This window comes from Nomia melanderi, chromosome 9 (assembly GCF_051020985.1).
Source record: "Nomia melanderi isolate GNS246 chromosome 9, iyNomMela1, whole genome shotgun sequence".
Lineage (NCBI taxonomy): Eukaryota > Metazoa > Arthropoda > Insecta > Hymenoptera > Halictidae > Nomia > Nomia melanderi.
Window position 1 is genome coordinate 13245284 of NC_135007.1, and position 8946 is coordinate 13254229.

The following is an 8946-nucleotide window of genomic DNA, read 5'->3' on the forward strand; positions in this document are numbered from 1 at the left end:
TGTTTGAAGTTGAAACTGGAGGAATGCATGGATCGTAGGATTAACCCTTTAAGGACGAAGACACTTTAACAATAGAACTACTGTAACAGTCGAAATCACTGGTTTCGATTTGTTTCGCAGTTATTAATTCCTTAATAACATTGAATATTTGAAATGATCTTGGAACTAAATAGTTTCACTTGAGTACTATGATGAATATACAAAGAAACTGAGAATAATCTATTGTTACAATTTTTATAGAGATTACTTATCAATCGTATTAAATGCTCGGTAGTTCTATTGTTAACACTAGGTTTACGAAACGCGTCAATTTCACGCAGATTGCATTTTATAAACATCATTTGGTAAATGTTTCAATCGGTTGTCGTCGATCCAATTACTCGAATATGAAACTTGATTGTCTATTTCTACATCTACAATTTCCAAAATCAACTTCCCCAGGAACAATAGAATAAACTGTACAATAAATGCTCGTAAACCTAGCGTTAAAGTACACAAAGCTGACAACATATGATGCTAAATTATACATTGAATGCTTAAACAATGGAACAAGAAAACTATACACTAATCTCTTACTATTCAACTAATTAAATCATTCGTCTGGAACTTAATGCTCCAAATATGAACATTTCTTCTCGCCAAAATGTCGACGTCCATCGCAAAGGGTTAACTGATCGCATAGAATCTTTTCTGAATTATTTTATGGGAGCAATTCGGTGATGCAAGGATTCGCTAAGTTCCCTAAAGGCTGAAAAGTATGAATTCCAAATAAATTTACAAGCTTTCTAAGATTCCTCTGTCATGTTCGTGAAATCTTACGAAAGTACTTAGTCAAACTAATTAAATCAGATTAGGCTGCAACAGGAGAAACGTTCGTCGAGGTAAAAGTAAGAACACACTGCTTAGAGTATATAAAACCAGGCGAACGTTCCGGAGGGTATACAAGATGCCGGAGTGATCAACGACTCATTACTAGGATACACAATCGACGTTAATCGCAGTCGTAACCTGAAAACAGCCGATGGAAAAGATACGCGGATCGCTGACCGGAAACCTGGCCGGTTGCGCCATTCGACCGAGAATTTCTGTTATAGATTGAATTATGCATGACTTCCAAAATATTCTTTAATATACTCCATTGTTCAACGTTCCTAACTTTCGGCAAGAAAATGGCAGTAGACAAGTCTGCGAGATAAGACCAACGGTAATTAAACATAACGGTAATTTTCGGCAAACCGAGTTATTTGTTTTTATGAAAACAGTGTTTACATAACAGCTTGCATCAGGTACAAAGCGTTATTAATAAAAAATGAAAAGAAGCAGTGTCGTAAGAATTTATGAGAGAAGCTCATAATTGATATGAACTCTTCTAATATGTCGATACTTTTCATGTCAATACTTAATATGTCAAATCTTTCGATTATGTCAATACATTGAATTCATCCCCGAAGACACGTTCACGCGTTCAGAAATAATCAGCGCACAGTCGAGTTTCATCGAATCGTAGAGTTAACGATTCACCATGGCTGGAAATGGAAATTCGGCGAGGCGATCGACGCTTGTATTAACGCGCGATCCTCGCGCAATTAGTAATCAGTAAATTGAGGATCGTCGGACGGATAGCACACGGGGGATCGCGTGTAAATCATTTGTATCCCTTAATTACGGGACTTGTTACAGCGAGGCCGGCGTCCGGAGATACTTTATTGCCCCGTAAAAGCTACAATGAGACATAACTATGCTCAGAAATTAAGGAAGCTTAAGCTAATACAAGTAATTAGCGTGGAGTGACGTGGCGGGATTTCGTTCTACTAATCAGAGCGATGCGAAGATACATATTGCGACGGCCGAAACTGGCTGCGCATGCGATCGCTCGTCTGTAAACTCATAAATAATTATCTCAATATTCGTGAAACGATCTACCAGACGAGCGGGCTAATTAATTAGAATAACGCTGAAGCTAGTGACGGCGAGCCGCGGACTGTACGTGTTCCTTGCAACACTGTTCTTTCCGAATCTTACAAGCTGCCTCGACACTGCGCGATCTTAATCTGATTGTTCCTAGTTTTACTTGTAACCGATATCTGTAACACCGTTAATAACGGCTGCAACAACGACTGCAGTGATAATAGAAACATTAAGTTAGACGAAAAGAAAATTGTCGTTGATCTCATTCTCGGACCATTCAATCGAAACCTAATAAAAGTTCTAGAATCACCAACGCAAATCATGTCTACGAATACAATCAGTAAAATTCACAAAATGATACCAAAACGATACAATTAATACAACAACTGCAATAACAATAGAAACATTGAATTACCAAAGAAACTCACTGAACTCTCAATCGGTCCAACCAGAACCCAATAAATCGAAAACCCGGTCGACTCGAAATCACGTCTACAACAAAACCCGCGGTTCTTTTATTTAAAAATTCGATACTCGCGAAAACCGAAGCCCCGGGATCAAAGTTTCCGAGCGTAATCCCGAAATCGAGAGAGAGAGAGAGCGGCTTGAAGTTCCCCGAACTCCGTGATCGTTCCATTGTTTTTCTCGTGGCTCGAGGCCGTTTCTCGCGGCTGTTTTCATTCGATCGAGGGGAACGCGCGCGACAGGCGGGCATGAGGCATCATCGGGAATCGAACGACCAGGAGATCGACGAGCTGGAGATAATCGGAAGTTCGAGGCGTTGCGACCGCTGCGAGGAAGTACGTTTCCGGCAACCCCCTTTTCAAGCTCTGATTATGCCAGCCGATTAAACCCGGCAAAAAAAAAACAGAAAAAAAGAAAAAAAAAACATTGTTGAGAACCTCCGTTGCGGCAACCGGTCGCTGTTTATTATTTCGTCGTGTAAGATCGCTAGACGGCCGTCTAATTGCATAATTGATTATATAAAAGCGCACCGAGCCCGGCGAGTTTCGTTACGTAAACCGTCGCCGGCGCGGCTTTCGTTGTTCCCCGGCCTCGCGTCCGCCATTTCTCGCGGAACCGTGCGAAATTATCTAATATCCTGCATACGTAATTATCCGGCGGAGATCGCGGCGGCCGATCCCGACGGAAAAACGGCGAATTTCCAGCCGGAATGAAAATCCTTCGTTAATTATTCGCGCCTCGCCTTCGTTCCCCGGTTATTCCGCTAGATTATCTGAAGCTCCTCCACATTGTTCGCGACGAGAAGTGGAAAAGTCTACGCAGACGGTGCGATCTGGGCAAATTACACGGTGCCAGGGATGATAACCTCGCTCTGAACGGGTTCGGAATGATTTACAGTGAGATTCTACCGTGAACTTCGTATTCGAGGACTTTCGCATTTTAATCCGGCTAGTTAGAGAGTGTTGCGGTTTGAATAGGATGTTCGTCGATGTTTGAAACTTTGGGCGGTAATTTTTAAATTGTGAATTTAGAATTTCTAATGCTTGAGTTTGAAAGGTTATTAGTTGTGAGATATAAATCGATGGAGAATGTTGGAATATTAAGTTAGAGATACAGGCGTGTTCGCAATTAACCCTTTGCACTCGGAAGGCTCTCAATGATCACTCGATTTATTGATATTAGATATTAGTATTTGATATAGTATTGATTACTGATATTTAATGTTGAACTTTGTATGCTTTGATACGTGAAGTATTGGAATGAAATAAGTTTGTTCCTCAATGTTCTTGCGATTTCCCTCCGAATTAGTTTCAAGGAATATCGTATCAAAAAATGTTAAACATTCAGAAACTTCAATACAAAATGAAATTACTAAAATGTTTGAATTCCTCCTAGATATAATTAACCTTTTGCACTTAAGAATACTTTTCTCAATAAATATTCATTTTCTGATGAAACGTCAATGATATTTTTTAACATAAAGAAATACCTTGCATGAATTAAGTGAGAGAACCATTTTATTTCGATGCTCCATGTGTTCGTACATCATATAAAATTTAATATTGAATTTCTAATTTTACTCTCGAGTGCAAAGGGTTAATATTATAACTAATATCATCAAAACACTTTGCTCTCCTATATAATGAAAACATTCCTTCCTGTTAATCCGAATTACTTTCCAATACCACGACGACTCCAACTCCGGTCTAAACGGACGCAAATTTGTCAAGGTGAAGATCAAGACGGAGATTCTCGACGAGATCGAGGATTTCTCGGCGAACGATGAGCTGGAGCCCGTCGAGATCGACGGGAAAGGGGAGACCCACGGCGGGGCGGGCAAAGCGGTCGGCCGCTGGTTGCCGAAAACGGAAGCCGCCATGCCGGATGAATACGTCGACTTTGAGGAGTACATCGTGGCGCTGACGAGCGGAAAGCGGCTGCTCTGCAGCGTCTGCAGAATCGAGTTTCCGGACGAGGCCGGCTTCAAGACACACATGGTCGGCCACAGCCACGGGAAACTATTCCAATGTGGCTTCTGTCGGAAACAGTTTTCGCGGTGGGCAATCGCACAACTTTTTCTACTGTTCTAGTCTTTCGTTCCACTAATCCTTTCACCATAGTATCTCGAGAAGCTGGACGTTTATAGTCGAATTATTTATGTTTCACAATTTTTATTTGCATGTTATTATTTATATGAATTTTAACAGATTGAATGCCTAAATTTCAGCTACTAGAAACGGGAGTGTTGGTGATTATATTAACACGTCGAGTGCAGCACGATTTCACGTAGCAGAATGCACAAAATGAAAATGTAATGTAATAACAAGTTATTTTATTGAATCGTTTTATTTTTATCGCACGTTTATCTTGCCGAATGTCACTGCGGTAGACAGCATTATTTGTAATATACAAATATTTGCAAATAATGATCGTTTAATTCACTGAATTATGATAATTCGATTTAGTCGAGGGTCATCGGTGACCCCCACGGCATTCAACGTGTTAATATATTTTTAAAAATCGATCAAACCGAAATTTGTAACTTTGTATTAGCTAAGATATTATGTCGAGTTAATTGTCATTAGTATTACTGATTTCCAGAGCGTCTGCCTTGAAAGATCATCTACACCTGCACGAGACCTTCAAGGCGTTCTCCTGCAGCCACTGCAATTTTCGGTTTCAGGTGGGTCTATTAATTCCTGATTTCTATGGATTTTTCAAATTTATTAACACTAGGTTTACGGACATTTATTGTACGGTTTATGTTACTGTTCCTAGAAACATTCATGTTGGTTCTATCCGGATTTCGAACTTAGATGTTTAAAAATAGACAATTAAGGGACACACTGGTGCAATGCATTAATCAAAGTCGGCGTAAACATTTAGCAAGTATTTATAAACTTCAATATGCGTCAAATTGACGCGTCCCGTGAACCTAGTATTAACCATTTCAGGTGCATAGTTCATCGAATCTTCTAGAATCTGAATTAAAATAAGATTGATGTAAAAAATTATAACTTAATTAGAATTTGAACTAAAATAAGATTGATGTAAAAAATTATAACTTAATTAGAATTTGAATTAAAATAAGATTGATGTAAAAAATTATAACTTAATTAGAATTTGAATTAAAATAAAATTGATGTAAAAAAATTATAACTTAATTAGAATTTGAATTAAAATAAGATCGATGTAAAAAATTATAACTAATAAATTGATGGCGTCATTTCAGAATAAGGATGAATTGAAGAGTCACAAAGCGGAGCTACATTCGGAGCGCAGGCCGTTCGAGTGCAGCGTCTGCAAGAAGAAGCTGCTGCACCGACAGTCGTTGCGCGATCACAAGCTGATGCACACGAACGTGAAGCCGTTCGAATGCTCGATCTGCAAGAAGAGGTTCCTGCGGCTGAGCAGCCTGAGGGCCCACATGATCGTTCACACCGCCGACCTGCCGTTCCAGTGTGACCTCTGCCCTGCGAAGTTCAAACGCGCGTCGGTCCTGAAGACCCACAAACTGACGCACACCGGCGAGAGAAGGTTCGAGTGCGACATCTGCAAGCGTCGTTTCCACTTGAAAGGCGCTCTGAAACACCATATCCTCTCGCACTACGGTGAGAACCTGAATTCTTTAACGATTCCATCGAGGTTCACGCGTTGGCTACCGATGACGCATTACTAGGTCATGCGAGGAATTATTATTTACGTATACAGATTTATTTAGGAGTTTATGGAGGTTGAAACTGAGACAAGTTTGGTTATATTTATTAAGAGAATTTTTTCGGTTTTATACCTACTTCTTCCATAATAGAGATAAATCGAAGTAATTAACTATTTGGTTCGGTTCTTACACTATCTAGTTATCTCATTTATATTACATTCAATCCCTTTATTACAATATCGTGAGATTTAACATAGACATTACTCGATTCCTCTGATTTCAAATTATATATTACTCTTCTCTCATTGATTATTATACTCTAGAGCAGACATACTTAGAATTTTTCTCTTTAATAAATTCTTAACGTCAAAGCACTACTGAATATATTGCTAATTCGCATTCCTATGTGGACATTTATTAATTTCGTACTGCATAGATTTTGTTACAATCGTGAACAAAAATTCGGCCCATAGAGGGTTAATATATTCTGTATCCTTCAAATTAGAATGACATTGAACTCTCACGTCCGCGCGTACAAAAGTTCAAGTTAACTGATTACCTCATTTTATTCACCACTTTGAATGCAAAAGGAAATAAATCAACAAGCTGCCGATATACTGATATGTGACTTCAAAGTCACATGGGCCTACAAAGGGTTAAGTCGCTGAATGTGTTAACGAGGAATCCCGAGGATTCTCGGAAAAAACGCACAGGAGACCAGGGCGGAACGGTGGGGGGGGAGGGTGTTTAGCGCGCAGACCGTTTCCCTCCGTCGCGGCTCCTGCTTTCCCATATAAACTTTCGTGGCGAGGTATTGAGACATAAAAATCATAGATAAGGCCCCGTGGCGGCGGGCTGCCTTGCCTTGCCGGCTGGTCTCTATTAATTAGAGAATCAAGCATCGCGGTGTTACACGGCTGCCAATTAACCCCTTCGCGGAATTCACGCGGGGGACCCGAGCGGAGCCGAGCCGAGCCGATCCGAACCGCGGCGCGGCGGCTGAAAGCTACTTAAACGGCGATAATGCCCCGCTCGCGAACACACCGCGGGTTATAATGTATATTCTACGGTTTGTTTATGGGCTACCGGAAGCCACGTTCGTAAATCTGCGGGCGCAGTTACCACTCGATGTTTACTAGTACCTTAATTTGCCTCGGCCGCTGGTCGGATATCATCGCCGGGAATCAAATTAAGCGGCGAACTGAGAGCCGTTCGAAAAATGGACGTAAAACCCCCCCGGTGCTCTTAAATTCCTCGCCTGGCTCCTGTAATGGATACTTCAATTATCACAGCCTTCAATTAGTAACGAGAACAAAACGAGGTTCGGGGAAAGAGCCGTGCGTCTCGCTCGAGACCGTTCGCCGCCGCGACTTTTCGGCCGAGGTGGTTCTCCGCTGTAGGGAATCGTCGTATCGTGTTTCTGAATGCGCTTTGCTTTTTCCGGAGGTGTAGGTTAGATGAAGGTAGTAGGGATGATGTTAGGCTGATGGAAGCTGTATTCGAAATGTGGTATCTAGAATTTTTAGCGTAGGTTAACGCATCGAGCGCCGGCCCCGTGAAAACGCGGATTCTGAGTCTATCGCTCGAGCGCCGCAGTAATGCGGGTTTCTGGATTTCCATTTCTGAATGTGACGAATATGCAGGTGTAGGACCGTTCAATATTAACATGACTGAGTGAGTGTGTGGTTGAGCGAATGAGGCGAGTGTGGATGAGAGAGAGAGAGAGAGAGAGAGACGCAAGTTAATAAAAGTTATTTACCAAATTGAAGAGAAGAGTTGTAAAGACCTTAATGCAGCACAATTAAAATGTACTATTTTACAAAAATGTATGTTTTGAGTATCTTTTTTGGCTACTCATTGATCAGATACAAGCGAATAAAGCCGTTTAGGCTAAGTGACCGATACGTTGGCTTTAAATGTCTCTTAAGTCGCCGGCGCTCAATGTGTTAAGGTATTTTTGAGAAGAGTGAATGTAAGAATGAGTGTGAGTGGACAGATTGTAAAACGGTCGAGGGAAAGCGATTCGTTGGTTGATTTCTTTGGAATCGTCAGTGTTTGGAGAGTTGATTGTGGTGTTTGAGATGAATTTTGATGTTGAATTTTGATCTTCCAGGTGTCCGGCCCTATAAGTGCGAGGACTGCGGCAAGTGCTACAGAAGGTCCTGGGGCCTAAAGGTGCACAGCTACCGTCACACAGGTGTGAAACGGTTCGAGTGCGACCTCTGCAAGCTGCGCTTCAGCGTGAAGACCAAGCTCGCGAAGCACATTTACGGGCACATCGGCGAGAAACCGTACAAATGTGGCTTCTGCGGCCGCCAATACGGGGAAAGGTACCAGCTCAAAGCTCACAAATGTGGCGCAGCAGTTCGGAACGCGTCGAAAACGAAGATCGAGCATCGCTTGACGGAGTCAGCCTCTCAAATCCGATTCTACCGACCGAAATTATTGATTCCTGCGATGAGAATCGGCAATAATATTATTGGTACTTGAATACCTCTAAGTTTCACCTACAGTGCCTTAAAGACAATTGTAATACTTGTAACATATAGAATGATCTAATCTCCAAATTTCCTTAAAAATACAATAACAATAGTGAAATATTGAGAAGTATCTGTAACATTCGGAATGAATCATCGATGAATGCATCGTAATTGTGATAATATATATTATTATTAGAAAAGTTATATCGATCGTTTCATGATCTCATTAACCCCTTGGCGTACCATTTACCTTCATTACTAAGCTCGTAACATCTTACTATCGACAATTTAGAAGAAATGCAGCAAAACCATTCTACTTGAAGTAAATTTCATTAGAAGATAATACATTGATAAGAGCAAAACAGTTTTGATCCGTGGGTAATGAACGTTGATTCTTGTTAACACAAATCTCGTTTTTATATAAGAACACTTAGC

The 8946-nt window shown here is 41.0% G+C and overlaps 1 protein-coding gene across 3 annotated transcripts; it reads left to right on the top strand.

Moving 5' to 3' along the window:
- The first annotated feature begins 451 nt into the window (after nt 1–451).
- On the top strand, nt 452–8684 carry LOC116427251 (uncharacterized). Of its 3 annotated transcripts, none has more exons than XM_076370435.1 (5): nt 452–2708; nt 4104–4429; nt 4975–5056; nt 5606–5984; nt 8145–8684. In XM_076370435.1, the coding sequence occupies exons 1-5, from the start codon at nt 2622–2624 to the stop codon at nt 8519–8521; spliced, it is 1251 nt and encodes a 416-aa protein (XP_076226550.1). In that variant the 5' UTR covers nt 452–2621; the 3' UTR covers nt 8522–8684. The 3 variants fall into 3 exon arrangements, with proteins under 3 accessions (XP_076226550.1, XP_076226551.1, XP_076226552.1); XM_076370436.1 differs by lacking the exon at nt 452–2708 and adding an exon at nt 2864–3380; XM_076370437.1 differs by lacking the exon at nt 452–2708 and adding an exon at nt 2864–3269.
- Nucleotides 8685–8946: the final 262 nt, after the last annotated feature.